This window comes from Lissotriton vulgaris, chromosome 7 (assembly GCF_964263255.1).
Source record: "Lissotriton vulgaris chromosome 7, aLisVul1.2, whole genome shotgun sequence".
In the NCBI taxonomy this organism is placed as follows: domain Eukaryota; kingdom Metazoa; phylum Chordata; class Amphibia; order Caudata; family Salamandridae; genus Lissotriton; species Lissotriton vulgaris.
In genome coordinates, this window is record NC_141695.1 from 1,145,963 (window position 1) to 1,162,914 (window position 16,952).

The following is a 16,952-nucleotide window of genomic DNA, read 5'->3' on the forward strand; positions in this document are numbered from 1 at the left end:
ACTCCTGGTGAGGCACTGAAGCACTTTACAGCGAGATTAGCACAATACTCTGGAACCCAAGGTTAGTGGTTAAACCAGTGGTTAATGAGAATAAGCCTGTGCTGTCAAGGAAACACTTTTCAAGAATTTTCTGCGTTTCTTTAGCACTTTGCTCGCTTTCGGAAGATGTGGATATTGGCACCTGGCTAGAGAAGGAAAACAATTGGCCAGGTATCTCAGAAAATACTAAATGCCACAAACAAATACCTGTGACGCATCCACAGCCACTGCCCAGAGTTAAAAGCCATGCACTTTAGCCGTCGCTGGGGCTTTATAAACAAAGCACTAACTAGAATCGACAGCAAGAGCAGATAAAATGCACTGGGAAGAGAAAGCGGCCGACACTTACACACCAGTTGTAAACGGCGTGAAATAATACAAAATGTATTTCGGTTTCACACTCAGTTTGTCCGTATAAGTATAGACTTTGCACAAGTTTCCAAAGTTCGTGTGACTGGTTTATTTAAGACGTAGAAAGAATGCCTCTTAATAATACCACAAGCTGTTCACCTCTAGAAAAGCGGGAGTCCTTACTGGCTGCCTCTTAAATCCTGCCGACCTGGTGCAAGTCCGGGCACAGTCACCATAGAATCATGAAATCTGAACTAAAATGGATATCCCGAACACATGCACGGGTCAGGCACCCATAGCGTCGTCAATTCAAGTTAACCCTTTTGCACGCCCACACACGTTAGCCGACAGTGCAAAATGCGATTCATCTGAGCCTTAAACGCGGGCGGTTACATTTGTCCCGGGTTCAAATACCCCAAACAGATGACAACTGTAACAAGCACCTACCTCTCAGTGCCCTCACTGCGTTGCGAAACTTCTGGATGCTGGCCGGGAAGAGAGCAGTGATCAGCGCGCGGCGGGGACACTGGCGCCGTGAGCGTGCGCGCAACTGAATCCACGCGTGGCCAGCCCTTGTCGCTCCCTCTCCCATTAGGATTGCTGGGCGCGTGCCCAGCTCTTGTCTCCTTTTGTCAGCTTTGGCAGCTGACATGATCACAATAGTTCTCTGCCGAGAACGCGCTTTGCGCGTCTCTAGGCCGAGACCTAAAAAAGTATAATTTGCTAATAAAAAAAACATGCTTTCTATGTATGTAAAACTGAAGTTATTTGAAGGGGGATAAAAAACAATTTTGACACTTGCAAAAAATATCTTTAAATCTTATGCAAAGTCACTGTATAATCACTGAGAACAATTGGGTTTTACATCTTAATACTTTTTATGCAATCCCTAAAACCAATGCTAGCCGCCTTGGCCGAGAATGTGACCCCATAACTGCGAAGTTCTATTTAATTCTGAATATCAAAAAAAATAATATTAGAATTAATGAGCTGCTGGCCCAGATAATCCTATGGCTGTGATCTTGAAATTAAATACTGGTGGGTGGAAGAAGGCAACATATTAGGAGAGGTGCTGTGATGAAACTCATGTATGAAAAAGGAGATAGAAGCCAGCCCAGTAATTGAATGTGCATCCCACTTTCTCTCCTCTTTCTTCACTTCCTTTCGCTCCTCTTTCCTCTTTCTTCACTTCCTTTCTCTCCTCCTCTTTCTTCACTGCCTTTCTCTCCTCTTTCTTCACTTCCTTTCTCTCCTCTTTCTTCACTTTCTTTCTCTCCTCTTTCTTCACTGCCTTTCTCTCCTCTTTCTTCACTTCCTTTCTCTCCTCTTTCTTCACTTTCTTTCTCTCTCCTCTTTCTTCACTTCCTTTCTCTCCTCTTTCTTCACTTCCTTTCGCTCCTCTTTCCTCTTTCTTCACTTCCTTTCTCTCCTCCTCTTTCTTCACTTCCTTTCTCTCCTCTTTCTTCACTTCCTTTCTCTCCTCTTTCTTCACTTTCTTTCTCTCCTCTTTCTTCACTTCATTTCTCTCCTCTTTCTTCACTACCTTTCTCTCCTCTTTCTTCACTTTCTTTCTCTCTCCTCTTTCTTCACTTCCTTTCTCTCCTCTTTCTTCACTTCCTTTCTCTCCTCTTTCCTCTTTCTACACTTCCTTTCTCTCCTCTTCTTTCTTCACTTTCTTTCTCTCCTCTTTCTTCACTTCCTTTCTCTCCTCCTCTTTCTTCACTTTCTTTCTCTCCTCTTTCTTCTCTTCCTTTCTCTCACCTTTCTTTTCTTCCTTTCTCTCCTCTTTCCTCTTTCTTCACTTTCTTTCTCTCCTCTTTCTTCACTTCCTTTCTCTCCTCTCTCCTCTTTCTTCACTTCCTTTCTCTCCTCCTCTTTCTTCACTTCCTTTCTCTCCTCCTCTTTCTTCACTTTCTTTCTCTCCTCTTTCTTCACTTTCTTTCTCTCCTCTTTCTTCACTTTCTTTCTCTCCTCTTTCTTCACTTTCTTTCTCTCCTCTTTCTTCACTTCCTTTCTCTCCTCCTCTTTCTTCACTTTCTTTCTCTCCTCTTTCTTCACTTCCTTTCTCTCCTCTTTCTTTTCTTCCTTTCTCTCCTCTTTCCTCTTTCTTCACTTTCTTTCTCTCCTCTTTCTTCACTTCCTTTGTCTCCTCCTCTTTCTTCACTTTCTTTCTCTCCTCTTTCTTCTCTTTCTTTCTCTCACCTTTCTTTTCTTCTTCTCTCCTCTTTCCTCTTTCTTCACTTCCTTTCTCTCCTCCTCTTTCTTCACGTCCTTTCTCTCCTCCTCTTTCTTCACTTTCTTTCTCTCCTCTTTCTCCTCTTTCTTTCTCACCTCTTTCTTCTCTTCCTTTCTCTCCTGTTTCCTCTTTCTTCACTTTCTTTCTCTCCTCTTTCTTCACTTCCTGTCTCTCCTCCTCTTTCATCTCTTCCTTTCTCTCCTCTTTCATCACTTCCTTCCTCTCCTCTTTCAGTCTCCTCTCTCACTTCTCTCTCTAGCTGGCCTCTTTGCTTCAATACACCGATTCTGCCTCTCCTTCCCTCCCTTTCTTGATGGTCTTTCCTCTGTAGTCGGTACACTCACTCACTCACTCCCTCCCTCCCCCTTCTCCCTCCAGATCACCCCCAGGTCCAGTGCTTGAAGTCCTACAAGGCGCGAGAACACGATGAGCTGTCCCTGGAGAAGGCGGATGTCCTCATGGTGACTCAGCAGAGCAAAGACGGTGAGGTCACAGGTCAGGCATGGTTGGGGGCAGAACCACAGCATTCTGCTTGGGCCCCCACATCACTGAAGAGGTTTTGGAATTGTAGTCATATGCTGTGGGGCCTGAGGGTGCTGTATGGTTCAAGAGTTTTTGGAGTAATTGCCCTATGCTTGACCTTGATCGGGGGCCACTCATCAGTGTAGAGTCTGTGGAGTCCCAGCCTAAGTAAGAGGCCAGGGAGGGTCACTCATCAGTGTAGAGTCTGTGGAGTCGCAGCCTAAGAGGCCAGGGAGGGGTCACTCATCAGTGTAGAGTCTGTGGAGTCCTAGCCTAAGTAAGAGGCCAGGGAGGGGTCACTCATCAGTGTAGAGTCTGTGGAGCCCTAGCCTAGGTAAGAGGCCAGGGAGGGTCACTCATCAGTGTAGAGTCTGTGGAGCCCTAGCCTAAGTAAGAGGCCAGGGAGGGTCACTCATCAGTGTAGAGTCTGTGGAGCCCTAGCCTAAGTAAGAGGCCAGGGAGGGGTCACTCATCAGTGTAGAGTCTGTGGAGCCCCAGCCTCAGTAAGAGGCCAGGGAGGGGTCACTCATCAGTGTAGAGTCTGCGGAGTCCCAGCCTAAGTAAGAGGCCAGGGAGGGGTCACTCATCAGTGTAGAGTCTGCGGAGTCCAAGCCTAAGTAAGAGGCCAGGGAGGGTCACTCATCAGTATAGAGTCTGTGGAGTCCCAGCCTAAGAGGCCAGGGAGGGGTCACTCATCAGTGTAGAGTCTGCGGAGTCCCAGCCTAAGTAAGAGGCCAGGGAGGGGTCACTCATCAGTGTAGAGTCTGCGGAGTCCCAGCCTAAGTAAGAGGCCAGGGAGGGGTCACTCATCAGTGTAGAGTCTGTGGAGTCCTAGCCTAAGTAAGAGGCCAAGGAGGGTCACTCATCGGTGTAGAGTCTGTGGAGCCCCAGCCTAAGTAAGAGGCAAGGGAGGGGTCACTCATCAGTGTAGAGTCTGTGGAGTCCTAGCCTAAGTAAGAGGCCAAGGAGGGTCACTCATCGGTGTAGAGTCTTTGGAGCCCCAGCCTAAGTAAGAGGCAAGGGAGGGGTCACTCATCAGTGTAGAGTCTGTGGAGCCCCAGCCTCAGTAAGAGGCCAGGGAGGGGTCACTCATCAGTGTAGAGTCTGCGGAGTCCCAGCCTAAGTAAGAGGCCAGGGAGGGGTCACTCATCAGTATAGAGTCTGTGGAGTCCCAGCCTAAGTAAGAGGCCAGGGAGGGGTCACTCATCAGTGTAGAGTCTGTGGAGTCCCAGCCTAAGTAAGAGGCCAGGGAGGGTCACTCATCAGTGTAGAGTCTGTGGAGTCGCAGCCTAAGAGGCCAGGGAGGGGTCACTCATCAGTGTAGAGTCTGTGGAGTCCTAGCCTAAGTAAGAGGCCAGGGAGGGGTCACTCATCAGTGTAGAGTCTGTGGAGCCCTAGCCTAAGTAAGAGGCCAGGGAGGGTCACTCATCAGTGTAGAGTCTGTGGAGCCCTAGCCTAAGTAAGAGGCCAGGGAGGGTCACTCATCAGTGTAGAGTCTGTGGAGCCCCAGCCTAAGTAAGAGGCCAGGGAGGGGTCACTCATCAGTGTAGAGTCTGTGGAGTCCTAGCCTAAGTAAGAGGCCAGGGAGGGGTCACTCATCAGTGTAGAGTCTGTGGAGCCCCAGCCTCAGTAAGAGGCCAGGGAGGGGTCACTCATCAGTGTAGAGTCTGCGGAGTCCCAGCCTAAGTAAGAGGCCAGGGAGGGGTCACTCATCAGTGTAGAGTCTGCGGAGTCCAAGCCTAAGTAAGAGGCCAGGGAGGGTCACTCATCAGTATAGAGTCTGTCGAGTCCCAGCCTAAGAGGCCAGGGAGGGGTCACTCATCAGTGTAGAGTCTGCGGAGTCCCAGCCTAAGTAAGAGGCCAGGGAGGGGTCACTCATCAGTGTAGAGTCTGCGGAGTCCCAGCCTAAGTAAGAGGCCAGGGAGGGGTCACTCATCAGTGTAGAGTCTGTGGAGTCCTAGCCTAAGTAAGAGGCCAAGGAGGGTCACTCATCGGTGTAGAGTCTGTGGAGCCCCAGCCTAAGTAAGAGGCAAGGGAGGGGTCACTCATCAGTGTAGAGTCTGTGGAGTCCTAGCCTAAGTAAGAGGCCAAGGAGGGTCACTCATCGGTGTAGAGTCTTTGGAGCCCCAGCCTAAGTAAGAGGCAAGGGAGGGGTCACTCATCAGTGTAGAGTCTGTGGAGCCCCAGCCTCAGTAGGAGGCCAGGGAGGGGTCACTCATCAGTGTAGAGTCTGCGGAGTCCCAGCCTAAGTAAGAGGCCAGGGAGGGGTCACTCATCAGTATAGAGTCTGTGGAGTCCCAGCCTAAGAGGCCAGGGAGGGGTCACTCATCAGTGTAGAGTCTGTGGAGTCCCAGCCTAAGAGGCCAGGGAGGGTCACTCATCAGTGTAGAGTCTGTGGAGTCCCAGCCTAAGTAAGAGGCCAGGGAGGGGTCACTCATCAGTATAGAGTCTGTGGAGTCCCAGCCTAGGAGGCCAGGGAGGGGTCACTCATCAGTGTAGAGTCTGTGGAGTCCTCGCCTAAGTAAGAGGCCAGGGAGGGGTCACTCATCAGTGTAGAGTCTGTGGAGCCCCAGCCTAAGTAAGAGGCCGGGGAGGGGTCACTCATCAGTTCAGAGTCTGTGGGGTCCCAGCCTAAGTAAGAGGCCAGGGAGGGGTCACTCATCAGTATAGAGTCTGTGGAGTCCCAGCCTAAGAGGCCAGGGAGGGGTCACTCATCAGTGTAGAGTCTGTGGAGTCCCAGCCTAAGTAAGAGGCCAGGGAGGGTCACTCATCAGTGTAGAGTCTGTGGAGTCCCAGCCTAAGTAAGAGGCCAGGGAGGGGTCACTCATCAGTATAGAGTCTGTGGAGTCCCAGCCTAGGAGGCCAGGGAGGGGTCACTCATCAGTGTAGAGTCTGTTGAGTCCTAGCCTAAGTAAGAGGCCAGGGAGGGGTCACTCATCAGTGTAGAGTCTGCGGAGTCCCAGCCTAAGAGGCCAGGGAGAGGTCACTCATCAGTGTAGAGTCTGTGGAGTCCTAGCCTAAGAGGCCAGGGAGGGGTCACGCATCAGTGTAGAGTCTGTGGAGTCCCAGCCTAAGAGGCCAGGGAGGGTCACTCATCAGTGTAGAGTCTGTGGAGTCCAAGTCTATGTAAGAGGCCAGTGAGGGATCACTCATCAGTGTACAGTCTGTGGAGTCCTCGCCTAAGTAAGAGGCCATTGAGGGGTCACTCATCAGTGTAGAGTCTGTGGAGTCCAAGTCTATGTAAGAGGCCAGTGAGGGGTCACTCATCAGTGTAGAGTCTGTGGAGTCCTAGCCTAAGTAAGAGGCCATTGAGGTGTCACTCATCAGTGTAGAGTCTGTGGAATCCTAGCCTTAGTAAGAGGCCAGGGAGGGGTCACTCATCAGTGTAGAGTCTGCGGAGTCCCAGCCTAAGTAAGAGGCCAGGGAGGGTCACTCATCAGTGTAGAGTCTGTGGAGTCCTAGCCTAAGTAAGAGGCCATTGAGGGGTCACTCATCAGTGTAGAGTCTGTGGAGTCCTAGCCTAAGTAAGAGGCCAGGGAGGGTCACTCATCAGTGTAGAGTCTGTGGAGTCCCAGCCTAAGTAAGAGGCCAGGAAGGGTCACTCATCAGTGTAGAGTCTGTGGAGTCCAAGCCTAAGTAAGAGGCCATGGAGGGCCACTCATCAGTGTAGAGTCTGTGGAGTCCAAGCCTAAGTAAGAGGCCAGGGAGGGTCACTCATCAGTATAGAGTCCGTGGAGCCCTAGCCTAAATAAGAGGCCACTGACTAGTCACTCATCAGTGTAGAGTCTGTGGAGTCCCAGCCTAAGTAAGATGCCAGGGAGGGGTCACTCATCAGTGTAGAGTCTGTGGAGCCCTAGCCTAAGTAAGAGGCCAGGGAGGGTCACTCATCAGTGTAGAGTCTGTGGAGCCCTAGCCTAAGTAAGAGGCCAGGGAGGGTCACTCATCAGTATAGAGTCTGTGGAGTCCCAGCCTAAGAGGCCAGGGAGGGGTCACTCATCCGTGTAGAGTCTGTGGAGCCCAAGCCTAAGTAAGAGGCCAGGGAGGGGTCACTCATCAGTATAGAGTCTGTGGAGTCCCAGCCTAAGAGGCCAGGGAGGGGTCACTCATCAGTGTAGAGTCTGTTGAGTCCCAGCCTAAGAGGCCAGGGAGGGGTCACTCGTCAGTGTAGAGTCTGTGGAGTCCCAGCCTAAGTAAGAGGCCAGGGAGGGGTCACTCATCAGTGTAGAGTCTGTGGAGTCCTAGCCTAAGTAAGAGGCCAGGGAGGGTCACTCATCAGTGTAGAGTCTGTGGAGTCCCAGGGTAAGTAAGAGGCCAGGGAGGGCCACTCATCAGTGTAGAGTCTGTGGAGTCCCAGCCTAAGTAAGAGGCCAGGGAGGGTCACTCATCAGTGTAGAGTCTGTGGAGTCCCAGCCTAAGTAACAGGCCAGGGAGGGCCACTCATCAGTATAGAGTCTGTGGAGTCCCAGCCTAAGAGGCCAGGGAGGGGTCACTCATCAGTGTAGAGTCTGTTGAGTCCAAGCCTAAGAGGCCAGGGAGGGTCACTCATCAGTGTAGATTCTGTGGAGTCCCAGCCTAAGTAAGAGGCCAGGGAGGGTCACTCATCAGTGTAGAGTCTGTGGAGTCCAAGCCTAAGTAAGAGGCCAGGGAGGGTCACTCATCCGTGTAGAGTCTGTGGAGCCCAAGCCTAAGTAAGAGGCCAGGGAGGGGTCACTCATCAGTATAGAGTCTGTGGAGTCCCAGCCTAAGAGGCCAGGGAGGGTCACACCTCAGTGTAGAGTCTGTGGAGCCCTAGCCTAAGTAAGAGGCCAGGGAGGGGTCACTCATCAGTATAGAGTCTGTGGAGTCCTAGCCTTAGTAAGAGGCCAGGGATGGTCACTCATCAGTGTAGAGTCTGTGGAGTCCAAGCCTAAGTAAGAGGCCAGGGAGGGTCACTCATCAGTGTAGAGTCTGTGGAGTCCCAGCCTAAGTAAGAGGCCAGGGAGGGGTCACTCATCAGTATAGAGTCTGTAGAGTCCCAGCCTAAGAGGCCAGGGAGGGGTCACTCATCAGTGTAGAGTCTGTTGAGTCCCAGCCTAAGAGGCCAGGGAGGGGTCACTCGTCAGTGTAGAGTCTGTGGAGTCCAAGCCTAAGTAAGAGGCCAGGGAGGGGTCACTCATCAGTGTAGAGTCTGTGGAGTCCCAGCCTAAGTAAGAGGCCAGGGAGGGTCACTCATCAGTATAGAGTCTGTTGAGTCCCAGCCTAAGTAAGAGGCCAGGGAGGGTCACTCATCAGTGTAGAGTCTGTGGAGCCCTAGCCTAAGTAAGAGGCCAGGGAGGGTCACTCATCAGTGTAGAGTCTGTGGAGTCCAAGACTAAGTAAGAGGCCAGGGAGGGTCACTCATCAGTATAGTCTGTGGAGTCCCAGCCTAAGAGGTCAGGGAGGGGTCACTCATCTGTGTAGAGTCTGTGGAGCCCAAGCCTAAGTAAGAGGCCAGGGAGGGGTCACTCATCAGTATAGAGTCTGTGGAGTCCCAGCCTAAGAGGCCAGGGAGGGGTCACTCATCAGTGTAGAGTCTGTTGAGTCCCAGCCTAAGAGGCCAGGGAGGGGTCACTCATCAGTGTAGAGTCTGTGGAGTCCTAGCTTAAGTAAGAGGCCAGGGAGGGTCACTCATCAGTGTAGAGTCTGTGGAGTCCCAGGGTAAGTAAGAGGCCAGGGAGGGCCACTCATCAGTATAGAGTCTGTGGAGTCCCAGCCTAAGAGGCCAGGGAGGGGTCACTCATCAGTGTAGAGTCTGTTGAGTCCAAGCCTAAGAGGCCAGGGAGGGTCACTCATCAGTGTAGATTCTGTGGAGTCCCAGCCTAAGTAAGAGGCCAGGGAGGGTCACTCATCAGTGTAGAGTCTGTGGAGTCCAAGCCTAAGTAAGAGGCCAGGGAGGGTCACTCATCAGTGTAGAGTCTGTGGAGTCCAAACCTAAGTAAGAGGCCAGGGAGGGTCACTCATCAGTATAGAGTCTGTGGAGTCCCAGCCTAAGAGGCCAGGGAGGGGTCACTCATCCGTGTAGAGTCTGTGGAGCCCCAGCCTAAGAGGCCAGGGAGGGTCACACATCAGTGTAGAGTCTGTGGAGTCCCAGCCTAAGAGGCCAGGGAGGGTCACACATCAGTGTAGAGTCTGTGGAGCCCTAGCCTAAGAGGCCAGGGAGGGGTCACTCATCAGTGTAGAGTCTGTGGAGTCCCAGCCTAAGAGGCCAGGGAGGGGTCACTCATCAGTGTAGAGTCTGTGGGGTCCCAGCCTAAGAGGCCAGGGAGGGGTCACTCATCAGTGTAGAGTCTGTGGAGCCCAAGCCTAAGTAAGAGGCCAGGGAGGGTCACTCATCAGTGTAGAGTCTGTGGAGCCCCAGCCTAAGAGGCCAGGGAGGGGGTCACTCATCAGTGTAGAGTCTGTGGAGTCCCAGCCTAAGAGGCCAGGGAGGGGTCACTCATCAGTGTAGAGTCTGTGGAGCCCTAGCCTAAGTAAGAGGCCAGGGAGGGGTCACTTATCAGTGTAGAGTCTGTGGAGTCCCAGCCTAAGTAAGAGGCCAGGGAGGGTCACTCATCAGTATAGAGTCTGTTGAGTCCCAGCCTAAGTAAGAGGCCAGGGAGGGTCACTCATCAGTGTAGAGTCTGTGGAGTCCAAGCCTAAGAGGCCAGGGAGGGGTCACTCATCAGTGTAGAGTCTGTGGAGCCCTAGCCTAAGTAAGAGGCCAGGGAGGGGTCACTCATCAGTGTAGAGTCTGTGGAGCCCCAGCCTAAGAGGCCAGGGAGGGGTCACTCATCAGTGTAGAGTCTGTGGAGCCCTAGCCTAAGTAAGAGGCCAGGGAGAGGTCACTCATCAGTGTAGAGTCTGTGGAGTCCCAGCCTAAGTAAGAGGCCAGGGAGGGTCACTCATTAGTGTAGAGTCTGTGGAGTCCCAGCCTAAGTAAGAGGCCAGGGAGGGGTCAATCATCAGTATAGAGTCTGTGGAGTCCCAGCCTAAGAGGCTAGGGAGGGGTCACTCATCAGTGTAGAGTCTGTTGAGTCCCAGCCTAAGAGGCCAGGGAGGGGTCACTCGTCAGTGTAGAGTCTGTGGAGTCCCAGCCTAAGTAAGAGGCCAGGGAGGGGTCACTCATCAGTGTAGAGTCTGTGGAGTCCCAGCCTAAGTAAGAGGCCAGAGAGGGTCACTCATCAGTATAGAGTCTGTTGAGTCCCAGCCTAAGTAAGAGGCCAGGGAGGGGCCACTCATCAGTGTAGAGTCTGTGGAGCCCCAGCCTAAGAGGCCAGGGAGGGTCACTCATCAGTGTAGAGTCTGTGGAGTCCCAGCCTAAGTAAGAGGCCAGGGAGGGTCACTCATCAGTGTAGAGTCTGTGGAGTCCAAGCCTAAGTAAAAGGCCAGGGAGGGTCACTCATCAGTGTAGAGTCTGTGGAGTCCAAGCCTAAGTAAGAGGCCAGGGAGGGGTCACTCGTCAGTGTAGAGTCTGTGGAGTCCCAGCCTAAGTAAGAGGCCAGGGAGGGTCACTCATCAGTGTAGAGTCTGTGGAGCCCTAGCCTAAGTAAGAGGCCAGGGAGGGTCACTCATCAGTGTAGAGTCTGTGGAGTCCCAGCCTAAGTAAGAGGCCAGGGAGGGTCACTCATCAGTGTAGAGTCTGTGGAGTCCAAGCCTAAGTAAGAGGCCAGGGAGGGTCACTCATCAGTATAGAGTCTGTGGAGTCCCAGCCTAAGAGGCCAGGGAGGGGTCACTCATCAGTGTAGAGTCTGCGGAGTCCCAGCCTAAGTAAGAGGCCAGGGAGGGGTCACTCATCAGTGTAGAGTCTGCGGAGTCCCATCCTAAGTAAGAGGCCAGGGAGGGGTCACTCATCAGTGTAGAGTCTGTGGAGTCCTAGCCTAAGTAAGAGGCCAAGGAGGGTCACTCATCGGTGTAGAGTCTGTGGAGCCCCAGCCTAAGTAAGAGGCAAGGGAGGGGTCACTCATCAATGTAGAGTCTGTGGAGTCCTAGCCTAAGTAAGAGGCCAAGGAGGGTCACTCATCGGTGTAGAGTCTTTGGAGCCCCAGCCTAAGTAAGAGGCAAGGGAGGGGTCACTCATCAGTGTAGAGTCTGTGGAGCCCCAGCCTCAGTAAGAGGCCAGGGAGGGGTCACTCATCAGTGTAGAGTCTGCGGAGTCCCAGCCTAAGTAAGAGGCCAGGGAGGGGTCACTCATCAGTATAGAGTCTGTGGAGTCCCAGCCTAAGTAAGAGGCCAGGGAGGGGTCACTCATCAGTGTAGAGTCTGTGGAGTCCCAGCCTAAGTAAGAGGCCAGGGAGGGTCACTCATCAGTGTAGAGTCTGTGGAGTCGCAGCCTAAGAGGCCAGGGAGGGGTCACTCATCAGTGTAGAGTCTGTGGAGTCCTAGCCTAAGTAAGAGGCCAGGGAGGGGTCACTCATCAGTGTAGAGTCTGTGGAGCCCTAGCCTAAGTAAGAGGCCAGGGAGGGTCACTCATCAGTGTAGAGTCTGTGGAGCCCTAGCCTAAGTAAGAGGCCAGGGAGGGTCACTCATCAGTGTAGAGTCTGTGGAGCCCCAGCCTAAGTAAGAGGCCAGGGAGGGATCACTCATCAGTGTAGAGTCTGTGGAGTCCTAGCCTAAGTAAGAGGCCAGGGAGGGGTCACTCATCAGTGTAGAGTCTGTGGAGCCCCAGCCTCAGTAAGAGGCCAGGGAGGGGTCACTCATCAGTGTAGAGTCTGCGGAGTCCCAGCCTAAGTAAGAGGCCAGGGAGGGGTCACTCATCAGTGTAGAGTCTGCGGAGTCCAAGCCTAAGTAAGAGGCCAGGGAGGGTCACTCATCAGTATAGAGTCTGTCGAGTCCCAGCCTAAGAGGCCAGGGAGGGGTCACTCATCAGTGTAGAGTCTGCGGAGTCCCAGCCTAAGTAAGAGGCCAGGGAGGGGTCACTCATCAGTGTAGAGTCTGCGGAGTCCCAGCCTAAGTAAGAGGCCAGGGAGGGGTCACTCATCAGTGTAGAGTCTGTGGAGTCCTAGCCTAAGTAAGAGGCCAAGGAGGGTCACTCATCGGTGTAGAGTCTGTGGAGCCCCAGCCTAAGTAAGAGGCAAGGGAGGGGTCACTCATCAGTGTAGAGTCTGTGGAGTCCTAGCCTAAGTAAGAGGCCAAGGAGGGTCACTCATCGGTGTAGAGTCTTTGGAGCCCCAGCCTAAGTAAGAGGCAAGGGAGGGGTCACTCATCAGTGTAGAGTCTGTGGAGCCCCAGCCTCAGTAGGAGGCCAGGGAGGGGTCACTCATCAGTGTAGAGTCTGCGGAGTCCCAGCCTAAGTAAGAGGCCAGGGAGGGGTCACTCATCAGTATAGAGTCTGTGGAGTCCCAGCCTAAGAGGCCAGGGAGGGGTCACTCATCAGTGTAGAGTCTGTGGAGTCCCAGCCTAAGAGGCCAGGGAGGGTCACTCATCAGTGTAGAGTCTGTGGAGTCCCAGCCTAAGTAAGAGGCCAGGGAGGGGTCACTCATCAGTATAGAGTCTGTGGAGTCCCAGCCTAGGAGGCCAGGGAGGGGTCACTCATCAGTGTAGAGTCTGTGGAGTCCTCGCCTAAGTAAGAGGCCAGGGAGGGGTCACTCATCAGTGTAGAGTCTGTGGAGCCCCAGCCTAAGTAAGAGGCCGGGGAGGGGTCACTCATCAGTTCAGAGTCTGTGGGGTCCCAGCCTAAGTAAGAGGCCAGGGAGGGGTCACTCATCAGTATAGAGTCTGTGGAGTCCCAGCCTAAGAGGCCAGGGAGGGGTCACTCATCAGTGTAGAGTCTGTGGAGTCCCAGCCTAAGTAAGAGGCCAGGGAGGGTCACTCATCAGTGTAGAGTCTGTGGAGTCCCAGCCTAAGTAAGAGGCCAGGGAGGGGTCACTCATCAGTATAGAGTCTGTGGAGTCCCAGCCTAGGAGGCCAGGGAGGGGTCACTCATCAGTGTAGAGTCTGTTGAGTCCTAGCCTAAGTAAGAGGCCAGGGAGGGGTCACTCATCAGTGTAGAGTCTGCGGAGTCCCAGCCTAAGAGGCCAGGGAGGGGTCACTCATCAGTGTAGAGTCTGTGGAGTCCTAGCCTAAGAGGCCAGGGAGGGGTCACGCATCAGTGTAGAGTCTGTGGAGTCCCAGCCTAAGAGGCCAGGGAGGGTCACTCATCAGTGTAGAGTCTGTGGAGTCCAAGTCTATGTAAGAGGCCAGTGAGGGGTCACTCATCAGTGTACAGTCTGTGGAGTCCTCGCCTAAGTAAGAGGCCATTGAGGGGTCACTCATCAGTGTAGAGTCTGTGGAGTCCAAGTCTATGTAAGAGGCCAGTGAGGGGTCACTCATCAGTGTAGAGTCTGTGGAGTCCTAGCCTAAGTAAGAGGCCATTGAGGTGTCTCTCATCAGTGTAGAGTCTGTGGAATCCTAGCCTTAGTAAGAGGCCAGGGAGGGGTCACTCATCAGTGTAGAGTCTGCGGAGTCCCAGCCTAAGTAAGAGGCCAGGGAGGGTCACTCATCAGTGTAGAGTCTGTGGAGTCCTAGCCTAAGTAAGAGGCCATTGAGGGGTCACTCATCAGTGTAGAGTCTGTGGAGTCCTAGCCTAAGTAAGAGGCCAGGGAGGGTCACTCATCAGTGTAGAGTCTGTGGAGTCCCAGCCTAAGTAAGAGGCCAGGAAGGGTCACTCATCAGTGTAGAGTCTGTGGAGTCCAAGCCTAAGTAAGAGGCCATGGAGGGCCACTCATCAGTGTAGAGTCTGTGGAGTCCAAGCCTAAGTAAGAGGCCAGGGAGGGTCACTCATCAGTATAGAGTCCGTGGAGCCCTAGCCTAAATAAGAGGCCACTGACTAGTCACTCATCAGTGTAGAGTCTGTGGAGTCCCAGCCTAAGTAAGATGCCAGGGAGGGGTCACTCATCAGTGTAGAGTCTGTGGAGCCCTAGCCTAAGTAAGAGGCCAGGGAGGGTCACTCATCAGTGTAGAGTCTGTGGAGCCCTAGCCTAAGTAAGAGGCCAGGGAGGGTCACTCATCAGTATAGAGTCTGTGGAGTCCCAGCCTAAGAGGCCAGGGAGGGGTCACTCATCCGTGTAGAGTCTGTGGAGCCCAAGCCTAAGTAAGAGGCCAGGGAGGGGTCACTCATCAGTATAGAGTCTGTGGAGTCCCAGCCTAAGAGGCCAGGGAGGGGTCACTCATCAGTGTAGAGTCTGTTGAGTCCCAGCCTAAGAGGCCAGGGAGGGGTCACTCGTCAGTGTAGAGTCTGTGGAGTCCCAGCCTAAGTAAGAGGCCAGGGAGGGGTCACTCATCAGTGTAGAGTCTGTGGAGTCCTAGCCTAAGTAAGAGGCCAGGGAGGGTCACTCATCAGTGTAGAGTCTGTGGAGTCCCAGGGTAAGTAAGAGGCCAGGGAGGGCCACTCATCAGTGTAGAGTCTGTGGAGTCCCAGCCTAAGTAAGAGGCCAGGGAGGGTCACTCATCAGTGTAGAGTCTGTGGAGTCCCAGCCTAAGTAACAGGCCAGGGAGGGCCACTCATCAGTATAGAGTCTGTGGAGTCCCAGCCTAAGAGGCCAGGGAGGGGTCACTCATCAGTGTAGAGTCTGTTGAGTCCAAGCCTAAGAGGCCAGGGAGGGTCACTCATCAGTGTAGATTCTGTGGAGTCCCAGCCTAAGTAAGAGGCCAGGGAGGGTCACTCATCAGTGTAGAGTCTGTGGAGTCCAAGCCTAAGTAAGAGGCCAGGGAGGGTCACTCATCCGTGTAGAGTCTGTGGAGCCCAAGCCTAAGTAAGAGGCCAGGGAGGGGTCACTCATCAGTATAGAGTCTGTGGAGTCCCAGCCTAAGAGGCCAGGGAGGGTCACATCTCAGTGTAGAGTCTGTGGAGCCCTAGCCTAAGTAAGAGGCCAGGGAGGGGTCACTCATCAGTATAGAGTCTGTGGAGTCCTAGCCTTAGTAAGAGGCCAGGGATGGTCACTCATCAGTGTAGAGTCTGTGGAGTCCAAGCCTAAGTAAGAGGCCAGGGAGGGTCACTCATCAGTGTAGAGTCTGTGGAGTCCCAGCCTAAGTAAGAGGCCAGGGAGGGGTCACTCATCAGTATAGAGTCTGTAGAGTCCCAGCCTAAGAGGCCAGGGAGGGGTCACTCATCAGTGTAGAGTCTGTTGAGTCCCAGCCTAAGAGGCCAGGGAGGGGTCACTCGTCAGTGTAGAGTCTGTGGAGTCCAAGCCTAAGTAAGAGGCCAGGGAGGGGTCACTCATCAGTGTAGAGTCTGTGGAGTCCCAGCCTAAGTAAGAGGCCAGGGAGGGTCACTCATCAGTATAGAGTCTGTTGAGTCCCAGCCTAAGTAAGAGGCCAGGGAGGGTCACTCATCAGTGTAGAGTCTGTGGAGCCCTAGCCTAAGTAAGAGGCCAGGGAGGGTCACTCATCAGTGTAGAGTCTGTGGAGTCCAAGACTAAGTAAGAGGCCAGGGAGGGTCACTCATCAGTATAGTCTGTGGAGTCCCAGCCTAAGAGGTCAGGGAGGGGTCACTCATCTGTGTAGAGTCTGTGGAGCCCAAGCCTAAGTAAGAGGCCAGGGAGGGGTCACTCATCAGTATAGAGTCTGTGGAGTCCCAGCCTAAGAGGCCAGGGAGGGGTCACTCATCAGTGTAGAGTCTGTTGAGTCCCAGCCTAAGAGGCCAGGGAGGGGTCACTCATCAGTGTAGAGTCTGTGGAGTCCTAGCTTAAGTAAGAGGCCAGGGAGGGTCACTCATCAGTGTAGAGTCTGTGGAGTCCCAGGGTAAGTAAGAGGCCAGGGAGGGCCACTCATCAGTATAGAGTCTGTGGAGTCCCAGCCTAAGAGGCCAGGGAGGGGTCACTCATCAGTGTAGAGTCTGTTGAGTCCAAGCCTAAGAGGCCAGGGAGGGTCACTCATCAGTGTAGATTCTGTGGAGTCCCAGCCTAAGTAAGAGGCCAGGGAGGGTCACTCATCAGTGTAGAGTCTGTGGAGTCCAAGCCTAAGTAAGAGGCCAGGGAGGGTCACTCATCAGTGTAGAGTCTGTGGAGTCCAAACCTAAGTAAGAGGCCAGGGAGGGTCACTCATCAGTATAGAGTCTGTGGAGTCCCAGCCTAAGAGGCCAGGGAGGGGTCACTCATCCGTGTAGAGTCTGTGGAGCCCCAGCCTAAGAGGCCAGGGAGGGTCACACATCAGTGTAGAGTCTGTGGAGTCCCAGCCTAAGAGGCCAGGGAGGGTCACACATCAGTGTAGAGTCTGTGGAGCCCTAGCCTAAGAGGCCAGGGAGGGGTCACTCATCAGTGTAGAGTCTGTGGAGTCCCAGCCTAAGAGGCCAGGGAGGGGTCACTCATCAGTGTAGAGTCTGTGGGGTCCCAGCCTAAGAGGCCAGGGAGGGGTCACTCATCAGTGTAGAGTCTGTGGAGCCCAAGCCTAAGTAAGAGGCCAGGGAGGGTCACTCATCAGTGTAGAGTCTGTGGAGCCCCAGCCTAAGAGGCCAGGGAGGGGGTCACTCATCAGTGTAGAGTCTGTGGAGTCCCAGCCTAAGAGGCCAGGGAGGGGTCACTCATCAGTGTAGAGTCTGTGGAGCCCTAGCCTAAGTAAGAGGCCAGGGAGGGGTCACTTATCAGTGTAGAGTCTGTGGAGTCCCAGCCTAAGTAAGAGGCCAGGGAGGGTCACTCATCAGTATAGAGTCTGTTGAGTCCCAGCCTAAGTAAGAGGCCAGGGAGGGTCACTCATCAGTGTAGAGTCTGTGGAGTCCAAGCCTAAGAGGCCAGGGAGGGGTCACTCATCAGTGTAGAGTCTGTGGAGCCCTAGCCTAAGTAAGAGGCCAGGGAGGGGTCACTCATCAGTGTAGAGTCTGTGGAGCCCCAGCCTA

The 16,952-nt window shown here is 53.5% G+C and overlaps 1 protein-coding gene across 1 annotated transcript in view; it reads left to right on the forward strand.

Annotated features, from left to right (window-relative positions):
• The window catches only part of LOC147700475 (uncharacterized), a 466,495-nt gene that overhangs the window by 440,845 nt on the left and 8,698 nt on the right, over positions 1–16,952 (forward strand). The window contains exon 14 of the mRNA XM_086929643.1: positions 3,005–3,109. Within this exon, the coding sequence (XP_086785769.1) occupies positions 3,005–3,109 (105 nt within the window). The remainder of the gene's footprint in view (positions 1–3,004; positions 3,110–16,952) is intronic.